General features: G+C 37.7%; 1 protein-coding gene across 1 annotated transcript in view; it reads left to right on the forward strand.

The window, feature by feature from the left end:
* Positions 1–26,376, forward strand: part of ANK2 (ankyrin 2) — a 412,172-nt gene that overhangs the window by 337,576 nt on the left and 48,220 nt on the right. The window contains 8 exon segments of the mRNA XM_027837420.1: positions 10,791–11,015; positions 12,678–12,776; positions 13,797–13,951; positions 14,926–15,137; positions 15,523–15,727; positions 18,858–18,954; positions 21,543–21,771; positions 22,775–22,900. Of these exon segments, the coding sequence (XP_027693221.1) occupies positions 10,791–11,015; positions 12,678–12,776; positions 13,797–13,951; positions 14,926–15,137; positions 15,523–15,727; positions 18,858–18,954; positions 21,543–21,771; positions 22,775–22,900 (1,348 nt within the window).

Genomic DNA, 26,376 nt, shown 5'->3' on the forward strand with positions numbered 1-26,376 from the left:
AAACTTCCATGCCAAGAATTCCAAACATAACACTCATAGTATCTTTCAAAACATTTTCTTCGAATGATCTCATGCTATCAGCTGAATCCAGTAAAGTGCTGAGAAATTTTGGAAATCTCGCCAATCATGAGGTCCCCAATATTTAAAAGATATCAGCTTATAGGTAAATAACATTAATAGCATAATAATTTTTATAATTCATTCCAGATTCCCTGCCTAGTTTTAGCATTTATTATATATTTTCAATGACACAAATCATCATTACCCTTTAGGGAGGTGCATTCCCTACCCTAACAAGGCTTGCACAAATATACACATCATAACATAAATGACTCTCAAATGTGATATGGGAGGTCATACTTGAGAATGTTTTATGGACATGTCATTAATTTTATGCATAAATCTTTGTAGGGGTTACTACAGAGAATGGCATGATCATTTTTAACCTCTCTCACTGTAGAGAGAGGCAACCTGGTATGCTAGATAGAGGACAAATCTTTGGCATTGGGAAAACCTAGGTTCCAGACCTGCCTCTGACTTGTCCTAACTGTTTGATGACTATGAGAGAGTAATTAAACCCTTCAAGGCTCTGGGCAATTCTCTAAAACTATAAGTTACACATGAGTTGCCAATCTAGGCCAGCATAGAGCTCCTTTGTAAAATACAAATTCTGAACATCATAAAGACAGATTCTAGAGGCCATTTCTACCAAATTGTTTTGTCAGTTTCAGTTGAGCACAGTAATTTCAATTGGGAGTGTATATATTTATAATATATAAAGATATTCTTTAAAAGACACTTTAATGGAAACAATCTTTAATTACTTGGTTTGTACAATATGAATTTATAAATGGATTTTAAAATTTTATGTTGGTGGCCACCATGAGGTTTTTCCTCTACCTCATCAACATTTACAAAGGGCTTTAATATTTTCATAAGACTCAGTCATTGTTCCTATCTTTTCTATATCTATATATATGCATGTATGTATGTATATATGTATATGTACATATATATGGTGTGTGCACCAGTATACGATATATTTTAGTTTCATTCTCTTCTGATTTCTTTCTTTATATTTCACTTTATCCATTCCTTCTCTGTGCTAAAGTATCTATTCTGTTGCAGCCGCTCATCTCCATGTCTTGATCGTGACAACGGCAGGTGAACTTGTGCATAATTTCCTTCTCCAACATGTCGCCCATTTTTTTTTCCCCTCCCTCTTGGATCATTTCCTTCTATCTTCACCTTACTCAGGATGCTTTAGTGTGGGGTTATGTAGTTAACAGAGATTTGTCACCAAAGAGAGGACCATGAGCCATCATTCTTCTTATGTATTTTAGAAGGAAGGGTGGCTATTTTTTGGGGGGTGTTATTAGTAATTAGGTAGGAGGGAGCTTTAGATAGTATAGACCATGTGCCAATGCTTCCCAGTTTCTTCTCATGAGAAGGAGCTCTATAGGTGAACACAGGGTTTCTATAGAAGATATACAAATTGTTTCATTGACTTTTAAGTCTTCTTAAAGGGCTATGATTTTAGGTGGCACTGAGCTGATCTAGAGTTTTTCACTACATTCTAGTGGAAACAAAGATGTTCTTTAATGAATTATGTCCTAAGTTTTATGCATTTAAGTAAATATCCTTGGGTCATTTCAGAAAACTATATCACCTAGTAACTTTTCAGTTAGTGTCCTAATAAAAATGATCAATTGTTCCTTGTTAATTGGAGAGGTTTTTTTTAAGTTAGTCAAACAAGCATTTATTAAGTGCTTACTATGTGCCAAGCACTGGAGATGCCAAAAAAAAGTCAAATTGATATTATTCCTCAATTATGTAGATAATTATTCTTTCACTTACATACTAATCCTTTTGTAATATCACAGATTATCAGTCTATATGAATAAAATATGACCTAAATATTCCAATTTCAAATACCATAATGTATCATATTTATCTCTAGAACTACCTTCTGTTATTATTTCTATAGCATTTTGAGGTTTACAAAGCTTTATCCTCATGACAATCCTGTGAGATTGACCATGAAAGTATCATCATCACTTTTTTTTTTACAAATGACAAACTGAAGCTCTTAGAGATGAAATAACTTGCCCCAGGTCACCCATTAGTGTCTTTGAGATTTGGGGACTCACCCTGAATTCAGGTCTTCTGATTACAAGACCAATGCTTATTTTCTACTATCCCATGTTTTTTTCAAGCAACAATGAAATTAAAATGACACTCACTAAAAATCTGATGATGAATAGATTTTGATTGAATTGTTTCTTGTACTTTATTTCTATCAATCCCTCAACTGACAGAATCTGGGGGAACCTTTGAGATAGGGAAGAGATAGATAGGTTTTTTTTTTTTTTACTTCGGCATCTTAGAAATCAGATTTATCCCTGTATTTTCTAATTGTACATTTGTGGATAACTGAAGCAACCTGATAAATATCCCCCCTATGCTTTCTCCTAGTCACTAACTCGGAATGTCCTAATCCTTTTTCCCGCCCAGCCTCTCCAAACCCACCCCCAACCCTGGTCTTGAATGAATTAAAAGTACCTACACCTAAAAACTAGCAGATTTTTTGGGAGTGGATGTAGTGTTCTGAAGACCGGAGTCCTTATCTCCTGCTGCATTAACTGAAGCATGTTACCCTGTTTAGCTCAATGGGATCTACTCGTAGGCCAGTGGTCTGCTTAATGACTCTGTGTTGCTTTTGCATTTTTCTCTCAAATTGTGATAACTTCCAATATGTCACAATTTATGAAAATCCAGTATGATTTTGTATTTTGCATGATTGTTGAATTTCATTTGGAAAGTAAGTCACGTATTTAAAAATTAAGCTAATTTTATGCTATACTTTTTGTCTGTACAGTCCATTTTCAGAGCTATGTAGCTTAATATGTTTAATCAGTTGACAAACATTTATTAAGTACCTACCATGTACCAAGTACCATGCCAGGCATTTACGGTTTTCTGCAGAGCATCTTAGTTGAAAGTTTTGATGATGACACAGCAAAAATTATAAATCTGTATGTGTATATACATAAATGTGTATACGTACATATATGTGTATATATGTATATACACATATATGTGTGTGTGTTTCTGGCATTAATCATGGTCCGTTGATTCTGTTAAATATTCCTCCAGTGCATCTCAGATGGAGAATAATACGCTTTTCACCAATCATTTATAATTTAAAATTTTTGTTAGCCTAATTAACATTAGGATGGTGCTCCAATGTTATTTCAATGCCTTATGTAAAGAACTAGTTCACTCACTGTAATAAGACATATAATATGTAATACTTGAATATTTTGAGTAATATTTATGGTTAAGTTCTACATGTGTACATATACATATATATGTGCATTATATTCATACATACCCATACTAACTCACCCACACCCCTTTCCACACATATACACACCCAAGTCCACGTATACCACTACTTCTCAACCAAGATTGAGAACATCCCTACAAATCTTGTACTTAGGGGCTTCATTCCTAATCACTTTGCAACACAAACACAAGGGAAGGGAGTGCGGAGGAAATAAGCATTTATTAAGCAGCTACTATGTGCTGGGAACTGTGCCAAGCACTTGACAAATATTATCACAATCAATCCTCACGACAAACCTATGAGATTGGTCCTGTCATTATCCCCATTTTACATTTGAGGAAAGTGAGGCAGAGAGAATGACTTGCCCAGGATTACACAGCTGGCGTCGGAGAACAGATTTGAACATAAGAATCATGAACTCATAGATCCAGAGGTGGAAGGGACGTCAGAATTGGTGTAGTACGACCTAATTCTCATTTGATAGATAAGGAAGCCGATGCCCAAAGTGGTTAAGTGATTTGTCCAATGTTGCACTATTACTGTTAACTTTACTATTAGTTTTTATCAGTATTTTAATCAGTCTACCACTTCGTAGCGGTAGTTAAGTGACTCACTCTAGTGGAGAAATGGATCATAGTGTAGCTTTTTCAGTGTCTCAAAAATCAGATTTGGCCTGATATTCTCTACGTGTATATTTGGGGATTACTAAAACAAACTGATGAAAATATTTTGCCTCACTACTGATGCAAACAGGGTTAAGTGACTTGCCCGGGATCACATAGCTAGTAAGCGTCTGAGACCAGATTTGAACTCAAGAACAGAGTCATTTGTGCACTGTGGCGCCACCTGGCTGCCTGATGCATACTTCCCAAAGAATTCTTTAAGACTTTTTCTTTTCCTTTGACGTTATGAGGGAGAATTGTTCCTGCGCCATTCGTTCATTGCTTTGTACAGTTTTATTTTGCTCATTCTGAACTTTCTTTGACTAATTATACTGCTTATCTGTGTAGTAGTTTCTCCTCTTGTTTTTTCAATGAAAAAGCTTAGATAACTCTTTAAAATTTATCTTAAAATATTTATATTATCTAATTAATGCATTTCTTTACTTTTAACAAGCTTCTTAAATCAACAACTAGATATAAGTAGCTTTCTTTAGTATTTCTTAATACCCATTCTTTTCTCATTCTACTTTGGAATAAATGCTTTGTTATATATGAAATTAATGTATATGATATTTACGTATATCTATATAATCAGTGCAGTTACTTGATATTTCTGTTATTATTTAGCATCTGATTTACTTCTGTATTCATTGATACAATTTATCAAAGTTTTTTTAAAATTCCTTTCTAATCTGTAGATTAGAGTTCTCCCCTATTGCTTTTTTTTCTTCAGATTTCAGTTAGTTTTATAAGGTGGTATTTCTCCCCATCTTATTTCCTCTTTCCCTCACCATACTAATTTTCTTCTTCTTTAGCTTCTTATCTAAATTCAGCAATAACTTTAGAACCTACTTAGCATCTTAAGATCATATATTTAGAACGGGAGGAGACTTCTTTTGGTCTAACTTCTTCATTTTACACATGAGGAAAGGGAGGCAGTGAGGTTAAGTGACTTGCCAAAGGTCACACAAGTAGTAGACATCAGAGGCAGAACCTGAATCCAGGTTCTTGCTAGCCTATCCATTTTTCTTTGATTTATACATTAGGTGTTTTAGGATATTTTGTCATCTCCTTCTTATGAACCATACTTTTTATCTTTTTTGTTATGTGTTTTGAATTTTAATGCAGTATCATATTCCTGGGCTGCTAAGTGAGGAAGTGGATAGAATGCTGGGCCCCGGAGTCAGAAAGACTCACCTTCATGAGTTCAAATCTGGTCTCAGAGGCTTCTTGACTGTGTGAACCTGGGCAAGTCACTTAACCCTGTTTACCTCAGTTTCACATCTGTAAAATGAACTGGAGAAGAAAATGGCAAATTACTCCAGTATCTTTGCCAAGAAAACTCCAAAATGGGGTCACAAAGAGTAGGACTCAACTGAAATAACTGAACAGCAACAAATCGTATTCCTAGATGTACAATGTAACATTAGCTGTCTCTCCTATGCCCCCTCAAGAGGCAAGTTTACCACTTACTCACAGAATCCCAAAAAAACTTGGAGCTTTGAGTTGATCTACTCCAACACCCTCTTGCTATATATAAGGAAACCAAGGCCTAGAACGGTGAAGTGATTTGCCTAAAGTCACATAGATAGGTCAAGGCAAACCAATCATAAATCTGTTTCTCTTCTGATTTCCTGTGTAGTGATCCTTCCATCATCCCCTTGTAATCTCTGTCCTAGGACACACTGAGATCATCCTTTAGTAACAGCACACTTGTGCTACCCAATCCAGAAGTCTTTTTGCTCTTCTATCTTTGTCCATTTCTTTATTTTCAACAAAGCATCTTGACTCTTAACAATACAATGAATTATTGTCCTTCATCCACCTTCAGGACACTAGTCTTTGGGCAGATTTATCTTCATTTCCTGATCTTTGTCCTTCTTAATCCATTTTTTTTCATTCTTAATGGAAAAGCTAAGAGTCATACCCTTCATTTCCCTCGTTCCAAGTCTTCTGGCATCCTACCTTAAGAGAATAGCAGGGGGCAGCTAGGTGGTGCAGTGGATAGAGCACCGGCCCTGAAGTCAGGAGGAGTTGAGTTCACATCCAGCCTCAGACCAAACACTTAACACTTACTAGCTGTGTGACCCTGGGCAAGTCACTTAACCCCAATTGCCTAAAAAAAAGAGAGAGAGAGAGAGAGAGAGAGAGAGAGAGAATAGCAGGAAATAAGTGAGTTTTGCTCTGTAATTCCATGAGAAAGAGTGAGGCAGCTGCTCCTCTGTTTTCTGTCTTGGAACCTTTTGAGTGAAGCCCTATCCTCTTAGGTGGTTTGTCATCTCTATATCTGTGATAAAGCAGATATAGAATAGTGATAAAGCTGTGATAGAGCAGATATAGAAAGAAGAGTCTACTGCTACAAAGAACATACCTTTTTACTTCAGAATCTCTCCTGCATTTTTAAGCACAGAACTTTACAACAGATTTGACCATAAACTGCCCCAATCCAACCACAGCAAATGTGTGTTAAATGTCTACTATATGTAAGGCAATCTTTTAAACACTGATATTACAAAGCTAAAAGAAAAAATGAACAGTCCAAATTCTAAAGGAGATTATATAATTTTGTAAGGGTAATCAGAGTATAGAGACAGTAAGGTAGTTCAGTGGATAGAGCACTGGGCTCTAAATCAGGAAGTCTTATCTTCCTGAATTCAAATCTGGCCTCAGACACTTACTAGTGTGGTAACCCTGGGCAAGTCACTTAACTCTGTTTGCCTCAATTTCCTTATCTGTAAAATGAGCTGGAGAAGGAAATGGCAAACCACTCCAGTATCCTTGCTAAGAAAACCCCAAAATGAAGAGTTGGACATGACTAAAATAACTCAACTACAATAACAAAATCAGAGTATATTCAGGTAAGTGTGAAGTGGTATAGAATGTGATGAGAGCAAAGGAAAAGTTCAAAGTATGTGATATAAGAGAATGTAGGGGGGGAGAGATTATTTTCATTTGAATGAGGAAGTAGCTATCGAATGGGGTCTTGATGGAAGAGGGTTACAATAGCAGTGATGTAGAGAGCACGCTTGTCAAATATGGGGAAAGGCATACCTAGGTATGCAGAAGTGTAAGAGGCAAGGGGGCTGTATTTGTAGCTGTGGTGAGTTTGGATTGGAGAGGAGATGGACAGGAGTCAGGGGGATCATTAAAGAAGCTGTAGAAGGTCAGGCAAGAGGACCTGCAGACCTTAACTAATATTAGAGTAGACAGGAGGGGATGGGATGGGAAAGGTAATGCTCAAGGCAGGCATGACAGGATTTTAAAAGCAGCTGATTAAATGTGGAGTGTGACGAAAAGGAAAGAAACAAAGATTACCCAGTCAATCAATCAATCAAAAAGCATTTATTCAATAACCTACTCTTTGCAAGCCACTTTTGCGAGGCGCTGGGGAGATGAGTATAAAGAATGAAATAATTCCTATTCTCAAGGAGCTAACTGAGAAGTTTTGAGCCTTGAGGACTGGGAAGACAGTGCTTCCATGGACACAAATGACATTGGGAGGGACAAGCAGGGTGAGTTCAGCTTTGGACTTTTGGATTTGAGGTAACATTGAGCCATCAGCTGGTGAGGCGCAGTGAATGACAAATGGCTGGGTTTGGAGTTGGAAAGATCCGAGTTCAAATTCGGCCTTAGCCGCTTAGTAGCTGTGTGATCTTGGGCAAGTCATTTAACCTATGTTTTCCTCGGTTTCCTCATCTATAAAATGGGGATAATAACAGCACCTACCTTGAAAAGTTGTTATGAGGATCAAATAGGATAATATTGATCAAGAGCTTATCACAGTGCCTGGCACATTAGTAGATGCTTAATAAAAGTTTATTTCCCATCCCTGCTCCCATCCATGTGAAGATTTTCAGAAGAGAGTTGGAAGCATGAAACTAGTATTCAGGTGAGAGGCTAAGACTGATTATATAGATTTGGAAGTTGCTGCACAGAAGTGGTGAATGAAGCCTTGAGGATGAATAAGAAGGCCAGAAGGCATAGTGCAGGTGCAAAAGAGGAGAGGGTAAAGAAGGGCAGAGCTTTGGAGAACATCTACACTTAGAGGAAGATGAACCGGTAAAGGACATCCAGAAGGATGAGTCAGAACTAGAGGGAAAATAAGGAGAAAGCAGTGTCACTAAAGCATGGATTGTGGAGGTGGTAGAGGTAGATAAGTAGACCAGTCAGAAGGACACAGTGGTCAACTACCCTCGGAATAGTCAAGAAAATGAACGGTCAAGAAAAATGAAGACTGACAAAAGGCTGTTGGATCTGACCATTAGAAGTCACTGGTGACCTTGAAGGGAACAGGATTGTTTAAATATGTAAATTTTATTTCAATATATTTCTCATTTGTCTGGAAAATAAAGGACTCCAGAAATGATGGTGTCCTTGTGGGGACCTTAAAAAGTAAAAAAAAAAAAAAAAATATGGCATAGCTAGAAGGCAAAAGAATTTAGAAGAGAGGAATAATCCATCCAATATATTCCACTTAGGTATGGTACAACTGTTAAATCATGCATTAATTTATGATCATAAATATCACATAAAAACATCAATACTGAATGAGTATTGTAAGTACACCCAAACAGTTTTTTTTTCAAATGATGAGGATTAATATCAATAGCAACACTAATGGTAATAGATGATGAGTCCCACGACATGAGAACAGAGAAAGCATTAGCAATCACATAAGGGTTAGCAGCATTGTGTGGGCCATGGAGGATGCACTGGATGAAACGTTAATAAATCTTTACTATCATGGACATGCAGGATTTTAATTTCTTTACAAATCTCCACACAAACACCACAGCCAGATATGGGGGAAAATGGATAATTTTAGACACGTTAAAATCTTTATCGTTCTTGTTCATTCTTATGAGTCATAGAGTCTTTAAAATTCAAATAGAAAAAAAATTAACATAAGGCTCATGCTTAAGGGCTAATAGTAAAAGATGAAAAGCAGCCAACATTTTCTTATTGTTTTTTGATAAGGAAAAGAAACATCAACCCTTCAGGACTGAGCTATTGATTGTACTCCCCAGTTTACACCTCACACTAAAAATTTAGAGGGCTGGGAATGAATGAATGAATGAATGGTAGGTGGTAGGCTGGCTGCTGCATGTGTGGGAAGGACTGCCGTACTTCTTCATGGGGTGTCATTATGCATGACATGCTTCAGACTGGCACTCGGTGCCTCCTCATCCATTCTGTAATCAACAATGGGATTTCTGTTTGACAGCATGTGGAATGAGGTTTTTTTTGTGTGTTTGGATATGAACTGGATGCTAACATTTCTTTTCTGGTATGCCCTGAAAGATAACATAAATGTATTGTGTTCGTATCATATAATTTATGTTTATGACATTTCTTTCAGTTTAAAGTGTTGTCATGGATATATCTAGATGTGATGATTCTGCTGTAATTCTGCCATAATTGTGCTGCTAGGTGAATCTGTAATATCCCCACCACCTGCATTCTGATTTTCTCTTTCAAACAAACCTCGTAAAGATGCAATCAGAAATTATTTTTAAAGGGCAGGTTGTTTAAGGGATGGCTACTTTACCTTTATGTGTATATGTAAGCCCCTTGTTTAAGCGCACACTGAACAAATAGAAGAGACCTTGACGTGTGCCAGAGAGATACAGGCAAAAGCTGAGGATGAAATAAGGTTACTTAAAATAATGACTGGTGCATCTCTCCCCATCCAACTCCTCTCATGAAAGTAACCAAATCCTTCCTGCATGAGTGACAATAGGGTCCTTGTTATTCCAGATCTTTTTCAGATCTATTCCAGAAGTATTAACAAGGCAAAAAGAATGGGGGTATTTTTGTATCGGCCAATGATTAGCTGGGATAAGCCACTTAGCTTAAACTGCTTTATGGGAAAACCTTACTGATATCTAAATGAGCCCCAACTTTCTTAAATCTCTACTTCAAGAATAGCATAATTAGCCTAAATTATGTACTAGAAGGAATTAACATTGAAATTGTTCCTTATTTTTCTCGTTGTGGTTTCAATCAAGGAAGTAGGTTATGAAAGGTATAACAATAAAGGCAATGACCTGAAGAAGGTTTAGATTTGAACCGATTAATAAAGTCTATTCAAAATTTGGCATCCTGCTTGATTTTGAAAACTTATCATCAGTAATGCTCATAAAATTTGAGGATGTCAAATAAGGCAGTGCGTGCACTGAGTTGAGCCTAGAAATTCTGATTAATAGAAGATGATGAGTTGGACATGATCTAATTTTAGAAAATCAGATTGTATCAAAAAACCTGTTAAATGCTAATAGATCTTATGTCCCCAACAGATTACCCTCACATCCTGTCTAAATGCAGTTTTTCCAAGGGGCTATCTTTAAACATATACCCACACTTACACATAAAGAGACAGGGATGGTGGTGATAGGCCCATTCATTTACAGCAGAATGAAAATACACTGATGTATGCTGAAGTTGTTTTGTATTACTCCCTTCCACTTTCTTCTCACTTAAATTAGTCATATTTTTATTCCCAGCTGACATTTTCATGTCACCATTGTCAACACAAATTAGTATAATTCCTTTTGTTGGTACAAAGCATCCAGGATCACAGGCATTGGTGCAAAATAGGATTACTTATTAAACAAATATTTGCTGCTATGTATCTAAGGGAAGAAGCAGGTGGTATTCATTGTTCACATTTAGGAAGGAAGGTATTTGGAAGAAATAAAGTATATGAAGAGTACTAAAACAACAGAGTTGAACATACACCCAGTATTTTGTAAATACACCTAATCTGTTTCAATTTGTAGTTTCCTGGTTAGTTTTATGGTGGATGCCCGAGGTGGTGCCATGCGTGGTTGCAGACACAATGGACTCAGGATTATCATTCCACCTCGGAAATGTACTGCCCCAACACGAGTTACTTGCCGATTAGTCAAACGCCATAGACTGGCCACAATGCCTCCGATGGTGGAAGGAGAGGGCCTGGCCAGCCGTCTGATTGAAGTTGGACCTTCTGGTGCCCAGTTCCTTGGGTAAGGGTTTTTAACGAATCTTTCTGTCAATCATGAAAAAGTTTACATCTTCTAAGTGAGAGTCTAGAAATAAAACTGAAAATGTATTTTGGGCCAGTTTGAAAACAGACATTGGGCATACCATAACAAAGGTAGTAGCCCATTAGTGATTAATGTGATTGTGAATGCCTTCTAATTTGGTTCAAATGGCAATTTTAATTATTTAGTTCACTATTTTTGTAATGGGTTGTTTCAATATCACAATTGTTGCTGGGTTCCTAACATAGAAGTCATGTTCTTGCTGGCGGTAAGTAGTTTATGTTTAAATCATACCTGTTTAGTGAAAAAAGAACAAAATCCAAAATTATTGTTAAAGTCTGCTCCGGGTGTAACCTTGAATCACTGGACACGGACCTTCCAGGTGCAAAACTGTATTGCCTTAGGATGAAGGTTCTTAACCTGGGGTCTGTGAGCATTTAAGAAAAATGGGTATGGTGGGATGTAACTTGTGTGTTTTATTTTATGCATGTAAAGACATTATTCTGAGAAGGGATCCCTAAAACAAAAAAGGTTAAGAACCTCCTCCTTAGGACTTCCAAATAACTGAGCCTTTGTGATTCAAACCACTCCCTATCGCCTCACCCCCAATCAAAATTGCAACTTGGAGCTTTAGAATTACTATGGCAGTTTGTTTAGTCTTACTTTACGGGAACATTGGAAGATCAAGACTAACTACTGCCGTGCTCATTTTAGCAATTTTGAACCGAAACCAGCACTTTTCCTGTCTTTTGTTTATTTGTTCAGCTGCTATTATATGAAGTGGCATCATCCCAAGGTGCCAGAAAATGAATAGCAACTGCTGAAAACTGGCAAAAGAATGAAACTGGGGGAGAGGGAAAAGTTTCAAAAAGTTTTGAAACGAATCAATTGTATTTAAGTCCTATCGTTACCTGCTAAAACCTGAAACACTGGGAAGGAAGCCTAGGGACCATGAGTCCCATTAACTTAGTTTGACTGTTGCTGCACCAAGTGTTCCTGCTTGAGAACCCAGCCAGTTCTGAAGCTTTGAGATTCAGTGCAGATCTCAAAGCATCAAACAACTTTCATAACTGGAAATAGGTTTATCTGTATTTCCCAATTACAGAAGCCATTTTCCGTATCCCTTAAAAAAAATAAACAACTGGCCAATTCTGGGTTCAGTCATAAATTTCTGTAATGCTTAGAATCATTCTTTGGTTGTTCTTTCTCCACACCAATCCCTTTTCTTCTCTCACACCCTCAGTTGGTTCTGCCATTTTTTTTTATATTGATCTCTAAGTCTGTCAAGAAATATCCATGAAAACTCATCTGAACCATCTCTACAGAGCCAGAGTTTTTATAGCATTCCTAACATCTTGGTCTTCTCCCCATGGGGTAAACTTTTTGGGGAGTGTCCTAGCAATGAAAATGGATAGTGACAGGTCTACCAAAACAGATGTTTTCCCACTACATTTGCACCTCCACCATACACCTGGGCTTCAGTTCACTAGGCCTTGTGAGTAGTGGAGGGGCCAGAACCAAAGGCAGTGTGAAACTTACTCCACTCTGTTGATCAGATGGTGACGCTGGTTTCTGTGGAGAAAAAAAAAAATACATCAAGCTTACTTATGTTCTTTCTTTCACTGCTGCTTTGGATGTACTCAGTAAACTTCACCTGCCAACGGCTCCTCCCCCACTTAATGAGGGAGAAAGCTTGGTCAGCCGAATCCTTCAGCTGGGGCCTCCTGGAACCAAATTCCTTGGGTAGGAGCGACTTAAAACAAATTGATGGTTGCTGGCCTTCCCATTCTTCTCTTTCTTCTGCAATATTATTTCTCTTTATGTCATTGTGCCCATGACACTGTCCCTCTATATGATTTAAATTCTGTATATCTACCTTTAGCGGGCCATTTCTGACTCTTGTGGTATGTGGTTATTTTTTGTTGTCGTGTTTTGAGTGATATGTTTTAATACCTTCTTTTCTTGAAGTTCTGTGACTTTTTTTTTTCGTTCAAGCATGAGATCTGCCTAGTTGTACTATGTGCCATTTATGATGTCGGATTGAACCTAAAGTCTGTAGCAAAGCAACCTGGATTTGAATCAGAAGCCATAAGGAAACCTTGTGTGCTGAGAGAGCATAAAGTTAAAAAAAAAAAGCCAATACCCTCTATGGGATAGTGCATCCAGTGGAAGTTAATGGTAATAGGCATATGACACAATTGGGCAGAGTTGATCATTCCCATTGGTTAGTTTCATATTGTGGAGATATGCCTATTTTTTTCCTTGATTGGAGAAAATACAAGCAATCCATGAATGCATGACTCTCCATAAATAATGAAATCTTTCCACATCACCTTATCTGTAGTTAATTACATCAACCCGTGAAGCATACAAGCCAGCCATTTTCCCTCTTAAACTACCATTTGTCCCTTCTTGCCTACCACTCTGTATCTTGTTTAAAATGTTTTAAAGACAAATAGAAATCATAGAACTGCCCATGAGTTTATTTGATAAATGTATTTTCCATATATTTACAAAATGATGGGTCCAGGATTCACACTTGCATTCACAGTATAGCATCATTTGACTTAAGGCAACATCTACTTGAGACTTGGGAGGGTGGGAGAGGGTGGGGGTAGTTCCTCATGCTGAGAGCCATCCTTGATGTGCCTGCCACTAGAAAGAGAGTCATTCCAGGTCTCTTTGGAACAGACAGAATAGAAATTCTTACTTTACCCCTGGGGAGCTCCTCCCCATATTTAACATACTATGTTGCTGTACCAGGCCTGTAATTGTGGAGATCCCTCATTTCGCGGCCCTTCGAGGAAAAGAGAGGGAACTGGTGATTCTTCGAAGTGAAAATGGAGACAGCTGGAAAGAGCATTATTGTGAATACACAGAGGATGAATTGAATGAAATCCTCAATGGCATGGATGAAGGTAATGAGTTCTTATAGTTCAAGAGAGGCAAAGATGAAAATATTAAAGCAGTTTTTAATTTTTTCCAGTCTGACTCTTTATAACCGCATTTAGGGTTTCCTTGGCAAAGATACCATTTCCTTCCCTAGCTCATTTACAGATGAGGAAACTGAGATAAATAGTGTTAAGTGACTTGTCTAGGGTCACCAACTAGTAAGTGTCTGAGGTTAAATTTGAACTCAAGTCTTCCTGACTTCAGGCCTGGCGTTCTATCCACTGTGCCACCTAGTTGCCCTAAAGCAGTTTGATCTCATTTAATTTCTTTTTTTAATTAAATTTTCTTTTAAAAAAATTAACAAGATTTATTTTCTCTACCCTCCACTCCCTGGAAGGGGGGAAAAAAAACCTTTTAGACAGATATGCACATGTAGTCAAGATAAAACAAATTCTCACACTGTTCATTTCCAAAAATGTGTTTATCATTCTGCATATTTCGTTTCTCTTTGCTGTCAGAAGATGAATACCATTCTTCATTACCATTCATGACCTGACTTTTTAATCTTGAAAAAAAAAAGTTGGAGTATAAGAATCAAAGATAAACCTTGCAATGATGATGTGCTGCAAACACTTCAGTGTGGGGAGGAAAGTGCTAGAGTTGGAATTAGAGACCTGGGTTTGAAATCTGGCTATGTCATTTACTAGTTTAGGTGAACATGAGAAAAATCACAATTTCCTCATTTGTAAAGTGAAAATTTTCAAGGCATCATCACTCTGTTGCCTTTGTAAGCAATTTTAAGGTCATTATTCTTTCCTTAAATTCTCCTGTCAGAAGTAGAAGGTTAAAATACAATACTGGGCTAGGGTGGAGAGCTCCTGCTATTTTCATTTTTCCTGTGACCTCTATTTACTTTAGATTATTCTCACAGGCCCAAATACATTAGAATATTTTCTCTAAGATATCCTCTTATTGTAAAATGGGTCATTTCTTGTCTCAGTGCTCGATAGTCCAGAAGATTTGGAAAAGAAGCGGATATGTCGCATCATCACTCGGGACTTCCCACAGTACTTTGCAGTGGTGTCCCGTATCAAACAGGACAGCAATTTGATCGGACCAGAGGGAGGTGTGCTAAGCAGTACCGTGGTATCCCAAGTGCAGGCTGTCTTCCCTGAGGGAGCACTAACAAAGCGGATCCGTGTTGGTTTGCAGGTATATAAAGCATTTGGGATGCCAGCAATTCTGAAGAATTTGGGTTTTGTGATTGTTCAGTCATTCAGACATGGACCATTGCATACCAGACCATTTTATCCTGCACTATCTCTTATATGAATTTGGTTATGCTAATAAAATCTACAAAGGTATTGGAGGTACACTCAGTAACATAAAGTTAATCACAAAGCTCTTTGAAAACACGAACATTTATGTGAATTTTGGATAATGACGCTTTCTGTAAAATTATTATTTCAGAAATAAACTAATATTAAGGAAGATGTAGAGGGTTGGGGTTTTTTTTGGGATGGGGGGTTGAGAGATGTTGCATAATATGATTCACTGTTAAATTTTATTTTCAATGTTTTTCCCCCACTTTGGAAAGGCCCAACCTATGCACAGTGAACTCATTAGGAAGATCCTGGGCAATAAAGCTACTTTCAGTCCCATAGTCACTTTGGAACCCAGAAGAAGAAAATTTCACAAGCCAATCACCATGACAATTCCTGTCCCCAAAGCCTCCAGTGATGGCATGCTGAATGGTTTTGGGGGTGACACACCTACTTTAAGGTTACTATGCAGCATAACAGGTGAGTTATAAAGACATCTCCACTGACTTTAGGCCTGCTGCATGAAAATGCTGACTCAGTTTACCTTATGATATTTAAATAATAATAGCTAACAATTATTTAGTACTTAGTACATGCCAGGCACTGTGCTAAGTGTTTGACAATTAGTATTTAATCTGATCCTCACAACAACCCTGGAAGGTAGGTACTAAATGAAAGAACTCCTATAGAAACATGGAATAAAGAAATTTCAATTAGTCATCACCTGGTGAATGTTTTCTTTTATATCTTAGAGGGAAAAAAAAGTAATTACAATGATCTGTTGCTCAGCTTTTTAAAGCCAAACTTTACAGTTCAGAATCCTTCCCGACTTTAGATGTGTCTATATGAAAGATCATTTTGACAGAATTTATTTTTTCAATGTTAAAGGTTATTTATTAATGAATGAAATTTTCCCCTTTTTCGCTTTTATTATGTGGACCTTATATTGATGTAGATTTAGACGCATACCACAGACCAACTTGTTGAGAAAATAGCCTGTATCCACATAACACTAACTCTTTTTGAAGAAAAAAAATCAGACAAACAACTCTGAGGTATTTTGGGGTTCCACTCCTTGATGGATGGGATAGTTAATCCAGTGGTACAGATTATAATCTGTCTATCCCTTTTTATCCTATCTTAAGTACAAGCCTCTTGCACATGTAATCAGAAATGACACAAATGGTAATTTGCCTAAGTGATATGTCTTTTATACTTGGGTGTATCAACCAATGAATCACCATTAAGTGACTGCTAAGTAACAAGCACTGTCCAGGGAGCTGGGGATGGAAATATAATGAAGCAGTCCCTGCCCTCAAGGTACTTACTTTCTACTGGAGGGGATAGAACATATTCATGGATGAGTAAATTAAGGATTTATAGTAAAATAACCATGTAGCAATGGAGATATTAACACCTGGGGTAAACAGGACTAGCTTCTTGAAGGAGATGGGATATGGCCTTGAAGGGAGCTAGAGGTAAGGAGGAAGACCATTCCAGATAGACTTTATAAAGGAACAGAGTCAAGAGATGGACTGGAATGTATGGGCAGCAGAAAATAGGCCAGTTTGGCCAGAACACAGAATGTATGGAAAGGAGCTGTATATAGTCTGCCTGGAAAGAGCTCATGAAGAGTTTCTAATGCCAAACAGAGGAGTTTGTATTTTATATGAAAGGCAATGGGAAACCAATGAATCTTCTTGAGCAGAGAAATGACATGATCAGGCCTGAAATTTAAGAATATTGTTTTGTCAGCTAAGTGAAGGATGGGTTAGAGAGAGGAGGAAATGATGGCATGGAAATCATTTGGGAAGTTGTTGCAGTAGTCAAGGTAAGAGGTGATGAGGGAATGAATTAGAGTGGTTGTGGTATGAATAAGGGGGTCTGATATGGGAAGGTGAAATCAACAAGACTTGGCAAGCAAATGGCTATAAAGATTGATTGGGTATGAAGAGTCAAGAATGACTCCAAGATTGAAAACCTGGGTGATTAGAAGAATAAAGGTGCCACTGACAGAAATTTGGAAGTTTGTAGGAGGAGTATATTTGGGAGAAAAGAGAATGAATTCTATTTTAGACTTATTGAATTTGAGGTACCTCTTAGATGTCAAGGCAGAGATACTAGGCAGTTGGAGATAGAGACTAAAGTGTGATCTGAAGATTTGTGAGTCCCCTATATATAGATGATAGTTGCATCCATTAGAACTGATGAGATCATCAAAAGAATACAAAGAGAAAAGAGAGCCCAGGGTAGGACTCCAGGGTGTGTCCATGCACAGGGGGCAAGTCATGAATGATGATCCTGTAAAGACCAGTATGGTCTCATAGGAAATGAATCACAACCGAGCAGTGTCATGAAAACCCAGAGAGGAGACAGTAACCAAGAGGAAGAGGTGGAGAGCAGTGTTGTCTATTGCAGAAAGGTCAAGAAGAATGAGGACTGAGAAAAGGCAAATGAAAAAAATGATATTTTTATTGTCCTTCCAGTTCGTTATTAAATGTCTTCAGGATGCTTTGTCTTAACTTAGGTTTCTTGCCAAGCTTTCTGTAAACATATTTTTCCAGGCAATACTGTTTATAATTCTTCACCACCTTTCTCCATATAACTCTAAAAGTAATTTCATGTTCTAAATAGGGGTTGCCTTGGCAAGGAAATTGTGTTTGATTTACGTCAGTTATACTTCCTTAGGAAATGAGAAGGGTCTGTTGTTTTATCCTTCTCAGATTTGGGGCAGTAACAGAACATTTAAGTAGGTCAGATTGGAATTGCTTTTGGTGCATCTTCTCATTTTTATTAGTTATTGATTTTGATTATATTCTAACGAGTCGGTGTTGATTTGGCAATGACTTCCATGTTCTTAACTGTCTGATTCCTATTTGTTTAAAAAGAAAACCATCTTTTTTTTAAAATAATGTTATTTAGGGCTTTCCTTTTTAGCACTTCCTAAATATCTGCTTGATATGTAGGAGTACAACTTATGTATACACACATTTAAATATTTCCCTCATTAGAATGCAAGCTCCTTCAGGTAAGGGACCATATTTTTGCCTGTCTTTGTATATTCGACCCTTAGCACAGTGTTCAGGACAAAGTAAGCCAGCACTTAATTCTTGTGGACTGATAGATGATTAATAAGACCATAGGTTGCTTTGGCATGGTATACACAAAACATTCTGGAACCTCTTGTTTTCCCATATTTATTCAAAATGCTCAGCAAGGTTAATTATGCTATCAGTTCTTTAATAGGAAAAGAATTATAAATGTTTATAATATTAATACTTCTGCTAATGTAGAATTAATAGTTTCCACATTAGCCAGGGATTTGTTTAATTGGAAAATGTACATGATTCAAATAGTCTTCAGGGGCTGACAATTAATGTTTAAGCCAAAATATTGATTAGAAAAATGATATCACAATGATCCTTGCATGTAACTATCTCAGCCCTCTGTTAACTGAAGCAGTATGGACTGCCTTGTTTTCATTGTGTCATTTTATGGGGTGAGGGGGTTGGTGTAATGAACCTAAGCATGGGAACATCTCTTAGAGTCCTGTGGGTGGAGCTTTTCCTGATCTTTAATTTTTGTGTGTCTGCAATTGTTATTATTTCAGGTGGAACGACTCCAGCACAGTGGGAAGATATCACAGGGACCACACCACTCACATTTGTCAATGAATGTGTTTCCTTTACAACTAATGTGTCTGCCAGGTATGGTGATGCACAGGAAGTCCCTGCTTCTGACTTTGTTTTATTCCATTTTCTCTGAGAAAGAGATTAGACTTTTACTTACGTACTGTGGGTTTAGTTTTATATGTTAAATTAGATTTGGCAGGAGAACTAATAGTGCTAACATAATGAAAAACATGTCTCATTAAAGTCCAATATAAGGAAAATGGATAGCTTCTCATTCTAAATTGTTATGATTTGAGAAGCAGCCAGTAGACTTTTCCAAATACTTGCAGGTCTTAAGCACGAGTTTCCTGCTGTCAGCAAAATGACCAACGTTGCTTAAAACAACAAAGGTATGTGAGTGAATATCCTATGAATGATAACTCACAATTTTAAAACCAAAGGTGGAGGGCCTTCAAAATTTTGTCCCTACACAACAATTACTTTGCACAACTGAAGAAATTGCAGAAGTATAAGAAAGTTGTTGAGTCGTGACAGATTTTTTGTAACCCCATTTTGGGGTTTTCTTGCAAAGTTACAGGAAGGGCTTGCTATTTCCTTCTTTAGCTCATTTTACAGATGAGGAAACTGAGACAAACAGGGTTAAGTGACTTGCCCAGCATCACACAACTAGTAAGTGTCTGAAGCCATATTTGAACTCAAGAAGATGAGTTTTCCTGATTCTAGGTCTGACACTTAATCTGCCCAGCGTAAGGGACTTATTTGTATTAAAAGCAACCTATTATCTGTATAAGGTTTTTTGTTTTTAAAATATCCCTTATATATATATATGTGTGTGTGTGTGTGTGTGTATGTATATACCTGTAACATTTATATAGAACTTTAAGGGTTGCAAAGTACTTTGCATATCTGAGTCTCATAACAGTTTTATGAGGTAGGTGCTACTATTCAGCTCTTAGTTTTATTTGTTACTCCAATAGTTTTCTTAATTTCAACTTTATTAATCTCTCCTTTGATTTTCAGCATTTCTAATTTGGTATTTAATTAGGGATTTTAAATTTGTTCTTTTTCTAGCTTTTTTTAGTTGCATGCCCAGTTCATTGATCTCTTCTTTCTCTATTTTATTCATGTAAGCATTTAGAGATATAAAATTTCCCCTAAGAACTATTTGGTATGTTGTCTCATAATTGTCATTCTATTTGATGAAGTTATTGTCTCTATGATTTGTTTGACCCACTCATTCTCTAGGATTAGATTACTTAGTTTCCAATTAATTTTAGTCTGTCTTTCCACAGCCCTTTATTACATTTAATTTTTATTGCATCATGATCTGAAAAGAATGCATTTAATATTTTTCTTTTCTGCATTGGATTGTGAGGTTTTTATGCCCTAGTTAGTAAATGGTCAATTTTTGTGTGGGTGCCATGTGCTGCTGAGAAAAAGATATATTCCTTTCTATTCCCATTCAGTTTTCTCCAGAGGTCTACCATATCTAGCTTTTCTAAAATTCTATTCACCTCCTTAACTTCTTTCTTGTTTATTTTGTGGTTAGATTTATCTAGTTCTGAGAGGGGTAGGTTGAAATCCCCCACATAGTTTTGCTGTCTATTTCTTCCTGTAACTCCCTGAACTTCTCCTCTAAGTATTTGGATGTTATACCACTTTGTGCATATGTTTAGTAGTGATATTACTTCATTGCCTATGGCACTATTGGTCAGATGTAGTTTCCTTCCTTATCTCTTTTAATTATTAGATTTTTTTCTTTGTCTGAGAGCAGGATTGCTACCTGTGTTTTTTTTTTGTTGTTGTTGTTGTTTTTGTTTTTTTTTGCTCCAGCCTTTTACCTTTACTCTGTATCTTTCTGCTTCAAATGTGTCTCTCATAAACAACATATTGTAGGATTATGGTTTTTAATCCACTCTTCTATCTGCTTCCATTTTATGGGAGAGTTCATTCCATTCACAGGTTATGATTACTGTGTATTTCTCTCCATCCTAATCCTTCCCCCACATTTATACTTTTCTCTCTCCTTTCACCCTTTTCCTTTTCACCAATGTTTTGCTTCTGACCACTTCCTCCCTTTTCTTTCTCCTTTCCCCTCCTTATTGAGTAAGATAGACTTCTATAATCAACTGAAAGTATATACTATTCCCTCTTTGAGCCAAATCTGATGACAATAAGGTCCAAACAATTTTCGCCTCCCTCCCTTCTTTCCCTTTACTGTATGTAATAAGTCTGTTACCTCTTCTGTATAACTGAGGGGTCATACTAGCTAATCCTAACAGTGTCTTCCACAACTTTAAAATTCTTTGATTCCTGATGATGATTGACAAGTTGAGGAGATACAGGTTACAGAGGGGAAATGCAGTTCTGTATTTACTGTAGATTGGTGTTAGGGGTATATAATATAAACTTGAGCTGTTTTATAGGCAAAATATTTTTTGAGAACTGACCAAATAAAAAGGTCAAGGTTATAAAGGTATTTTTAAAACTCTTGCATCATTCTTAATAGTACAAACTTTCAGATGATTTATGAAAGGACAACCAAAATATTCAAGAACTTTTCCTTAAAGATGTGATCATATTTCATCCATCTCCTCCCAGCATTTATTGAACAAGTACCATGGGTGAAGTACTTATTAGTTTTATGTTCTTTCTTTCTTTAGGTTCTGGTTGATAGACTGTCGACAAATTCAGGAATCTGTTACTTTCGCTTCCCAAGTGTACAGAGAGATTATCTGCGTACCCTATATGGCCAAATTTGTAGTGTTTGCCAAATCACAGGATCCCATCGAAGCACGGTTGCGATGCTTCTGCATGACTGATGACAAAGTGGACAAGACTCTAGAACAACAGGAGAACTTTGCTGAGGTTGCAAGGAGCAGGGATGTGGAGGTACTGGATGTACAAAGCCAGATGCACCCCTTATAACTATCCGACCTAAATGGTTTGAAAGCAGAATGAAAATAAAGATGGAGCCAGACCAAATAACAACGCAAAATAACTGCAGCTTTGTCTGGTAGTACTGGGGTTCACTTCATCTGCTGGTTTGGATGGTTACAGGCCTATCAACTGTTGGGTTATAAGTGGCTCTAAAATTCCAATGAGCTTTTATAGTCAATACTTCTATGGAGTGAGTGTGGTTTTAGTAGATGCTGGCGTTGTTGAGTCCTACAAAAAGAAAAGTGCTGTCTTTGTAAAATCTTCACAAAATTGCAAAATAGAATGGGATGAACTCTCCCATAGAACAGAATCAGATAGAAGTGTGGATTAAAAACCATAATCCTACAATATATTGTTTGCAAGAAACACATTTGAAGCAGAGAGATACATACAGAGTAAAGGTCAAAGGCTGGAGCAGAATATAGACATCTATTGCAGACATTTCCGTTGGGATGAGTAGTGAATCATGCCCCTAACAAAATTAGGTTATTGTTTTTAAGTTTTCGAATTGCTAAGAACCTTATGTTGAATTTAGGAGTGGAGTATTTTTTTAACCAATAAACTTTTCCCTTTACTATAGTTTAACACCATAACTTCTCTGGCTAGCAGCATAATCCGAATCTCAATGGTGCCAAAGTAACTCAGTTTAGTCATTTTAGTTTCACTAACAAGAAAGCTTTATTGATTTTTTAATAATACTGGGGACTTTACAGTATTTTTCTATAGTAGATTGAAAAGCAAGGAGTAGCATTTGCAGAGAATTCAAATGGTTCTAATCATTTGAAACTTCCAAATGGTTATATTATTATGGACAATCTAAAAGTCATGGTAGGTGCATATATGCTCTGGGAGCATTCAATTCCAGGTGAATGTCCAGTTATATCTTCACCAAACAAATAAAATTGCACTTATCTTAACATGTTTCTCCACTTCCTTCCTTGCAATTCTCCCATAGGTATTAGAAGGAAAACCTATCTACGTGGACTGCTTTGGGAATCTGGTACCACTGACAAAGAGTGGTCAACATCACATATTCAGTTTTTTTGCCTTCAAAGAAAACAGACTTCCACTGTTTGTCAAGGTAATGGCATAAATGCTGATATAATTGTAATTCACAGTAGTGGGACATAGTTTATCTTTGTTTCCATATTATGGCATTTTTCCTAGAGTCACAGAATATGTTCAAGCATATAGGGCAGATTTATATTCATAGCCAACTTCCGTTGCTTTTTTAAATGAAATAATATGACTTAGCAGAGGATTCCTTAATGTTTTTTTAACGAGTATTATTAAGGAAGTGAATAAGCCTTTTATATAGTGCCTACTACGTGCTTTACAAATATTATCTCATTTAGTTTCCATAATCCTGCAAGGCAGGTGCTGTTATTATCCCTATTTTTCATTTGCCCAGGGGCACACAGCTGTTTGGTGTCTGAGGCTGCATTTGAACTCGGATATTCCTGACCCTAGTCCCAGCACTCTATCTGTTGCATCACCTAGTTGACTAGTGATTAAATTTCACAATTAAGCATTGTTAAATTTTGATTTTCAAAAATGTGTATGATTGAACAGATCTTTCAATTTCATTCTTTTAAGAGAGGTTCTTAAGAGGTTCTCTTTTAAGAGAATGATGAACAGTCTCACCTTTCCACATCCAGTGATTCTTAACTCCTGTAGATCATCTTCCAGATCCCATTTTTCACCCTCCTACGTCAATTTTTCAAACAAACATGACCCAGCCCTTTCACTGTGCCCTTTGGAATGCCCGTTCTATAGGCAACAAACTTCCTTTCATCCTTAATCTTTTCTTCTTCTACTCCTTCCATCTACTAACAATTACTGAAACCTGCCTCCCAAATGGCACAGCCTCACTGGCTACCCTTTCCAGGACTGGTTTTTAGCTTTCTTCATTCTTCTCAGAACACTAGTAGAGGTGGGAAGCGTCAGAATATTCCTTGCTGCCTATTGCCACTTCCATGTTCTCTCCCTCCTTCCATCATTGAGTAACTTTTCTTCCTTTGAGGTTCATAATATTCTTATCTTTCACCCAATCAAAATCTTAGTAACTGTTGTCTATAGACACCCAGGTCACTTTCCTTCCTTTTTCATAGAGTTCGGTTCATGACTCACCATTTTCCTCTCCTACCCAACCCCCACCCTCATAATAAGAGACTTCAACTTATATTGACTCTTCCTCAAACCCCCTAAGCAATAAATTTTTTACCCTACTTGCTTCCTATGAGCTATTTCTCCACTACACACAAAGATGGTCGTACCCTTAATCTTGCCATCATTATACCGTTGTACATTTGTACATAATTGTACCATTCAAGAGTTCCAAAATCCCCTGATCTGAGCATAATAATTTGGCTTGTCACCTCTCCCTTCCCTTACAAAACCTTATTCTTTGTTCACACCATGATCTCCAATCCCTTAACCCCTCAATTCTCTCCTAGGCCATCTCCCCTGCTATAGCCACTCTTTCCCCCTCTTGACCTTCTAGTAAACCAATTTAACTCTACACCATCCTCCTCTTGTGAATCCCTAGCCCCGTTATCATTCCATTGACTGCTCTGCTACGCCTCAGCCTTAGATCACTCCCAACATTTACTCTTACACATGTACTTAATGTGTATGAAGGTGAAGAAAATCAAACGATCATTCTGATAGGGTCCACCAAAGATCTGGATTACACAATTTCAACTGGGCCCTTTCTGCTGCTAGGAAATCTTGCTATACCTCCTTTATCAATTCACTATTCCATTCTTCCAAACCTTTTATCCCTCCTACAACATCCCCTACCCTCTCAGCTGAGAACCTTGCCTATTTTACAGAAAATGTTAAGGCCATTTGCTCTGAGCTCCCTCTTCTCCTATCACTCAAGTCCCTTTCTGATACTCTCTCTTCCTTCACCCCTGTCTCACATGATGAAGTAGCCTTACCCCTTACCAAAGGCTAACCCTTATTATCACTTCTTCAAGTGATCTCACTCCATCTTGTCTCCTCCAACAGATTGCTTCTTCTACCATCCTATATCGCTTCTGCCCTTCGTAACTAAACTCTTCAAAAGGCCATCATACATAACACTATGCATGTGTCTAGTTCCCAACATTATCATCCCTCTGAAACTGTTCTCTCCAAAGTTAACCATGATCCCTTAGTCATCAAATCCAATGGTCCATTTTCAAACTGTCAAGAACCTGAGAAATGTGCCTTTTGCTTGAATTTCAGCCTTTCGGTAGCCTTTGACACTCTCTTCTCTCTAGGTTTTTGGGACACCACATTCTCCTCCCACCTATCAGACTATTCCTTGGTCTCCTTTGCTGATTCCTCTTTCAAATCACACCCTCTGACTGTTCTGTCCTGGGCCCTCTTCTCTTCTCCCGCTATAGTACACTTGGTGATCTCAACAGTTCCTATGGATTTAATTGCTATCTCTATGGTGATAATTCTCAAATTTCACATCTCCAACTACCTATCAGACACCTTAAACTAAACTCATGTTTCCCCCTTTCCAAACTTCCTCATTACTGTCAAGGGTACCGCCATCCTCCCAGTCACCCAGCGTGGACTCCTCACCATTTCTCACCACCACCACCTCCATTCGAGCTATTGCCAAGGCCTGCTGATTTCACCTTTGCAATATCTCTCATATATGACTCCTTCTCTTCTTTGACGCTGCCCCCAATCTCAGTCAGGGCCTTATCACTTCGCACTTGGATTATTACAATAGCTGCTGGTGGTTCTTGTCTACATCAAGTCTCCACACACACTTAATAAACTCCAGTAGCTTACTAACACCTCCATGATCAAAGACAAAATGCTCTATTTGGCGTTCAGAGCCCTTTATAACCCCTCCCCCTCCTACCTTTCCAGGGTTTTTAGGCCTCATTCCCCAACACGTACTCTTCAATCCAGCGACACTGGCTTCCTGGCTGTTACATAAATAAGACACCCCATTTCTCAACTCCAGTTGGTTCAAGTTCCCCTTGCCTGGAATGTTCTGCCTACTGACCTCCCTTGCTTCCGTTAAGTCCCAAGTAAAATCCCACCTTATGCAGGAAGCCTCGCCCAACCCTTCTGCTGGCATTTGTCTACCAACCTCCAGGACACTTCCCTTCCCCAGTGAGTTCAGTTCCTGGTTCAAAATCTTTTTTTCCAGCCTCCATACATACAGGTTAATTCTTTTACACCTCCCTAACTGATTCATTATCCCACTCTCCACCGTCACTTTCCAAATCCTCCTTCCACTTTCCCATCTGAGAACCTTGCCTCAGATCGCAGAAAAAAATGAGACCTCCTTCCAAAAGTTCTCTCTTCTCCCTTCCTCCTCTCACAAAAACCAGAAGCTTTCCTTGACTTGTCTCTCCAAGGTGGTACTTGGCGCAGGGCTTGGCGCATAGGAGGTGCTTAAGAAATGTTTCTTGACTTGCTGATCCAAGACATAGCTAAGACAGCCAAGTTTACAAACCTATAAGATTCAAAAATTGCATATTAAAACTACAGAATAAAAAGGAAACACCATTTCCCTTTACCTCTATTTACTTCACCATTTGC

This window comes from Vombatus ursinus, unplaced genomic scaffold (assembly GCF_900497805.2).
Source record: "Vombatus ursinus unplaced genomic scaffold, bare-nosed wombat genome assembly UNPS02014821.1, whole genome shotgun sequence".
Classification (NCBI taxonomy): Eukaryota; Metazoa; Chordata; class Mammalia; order Diprotodontia; family Vombatidae; genus Vombatus; species Vombatus ursinus.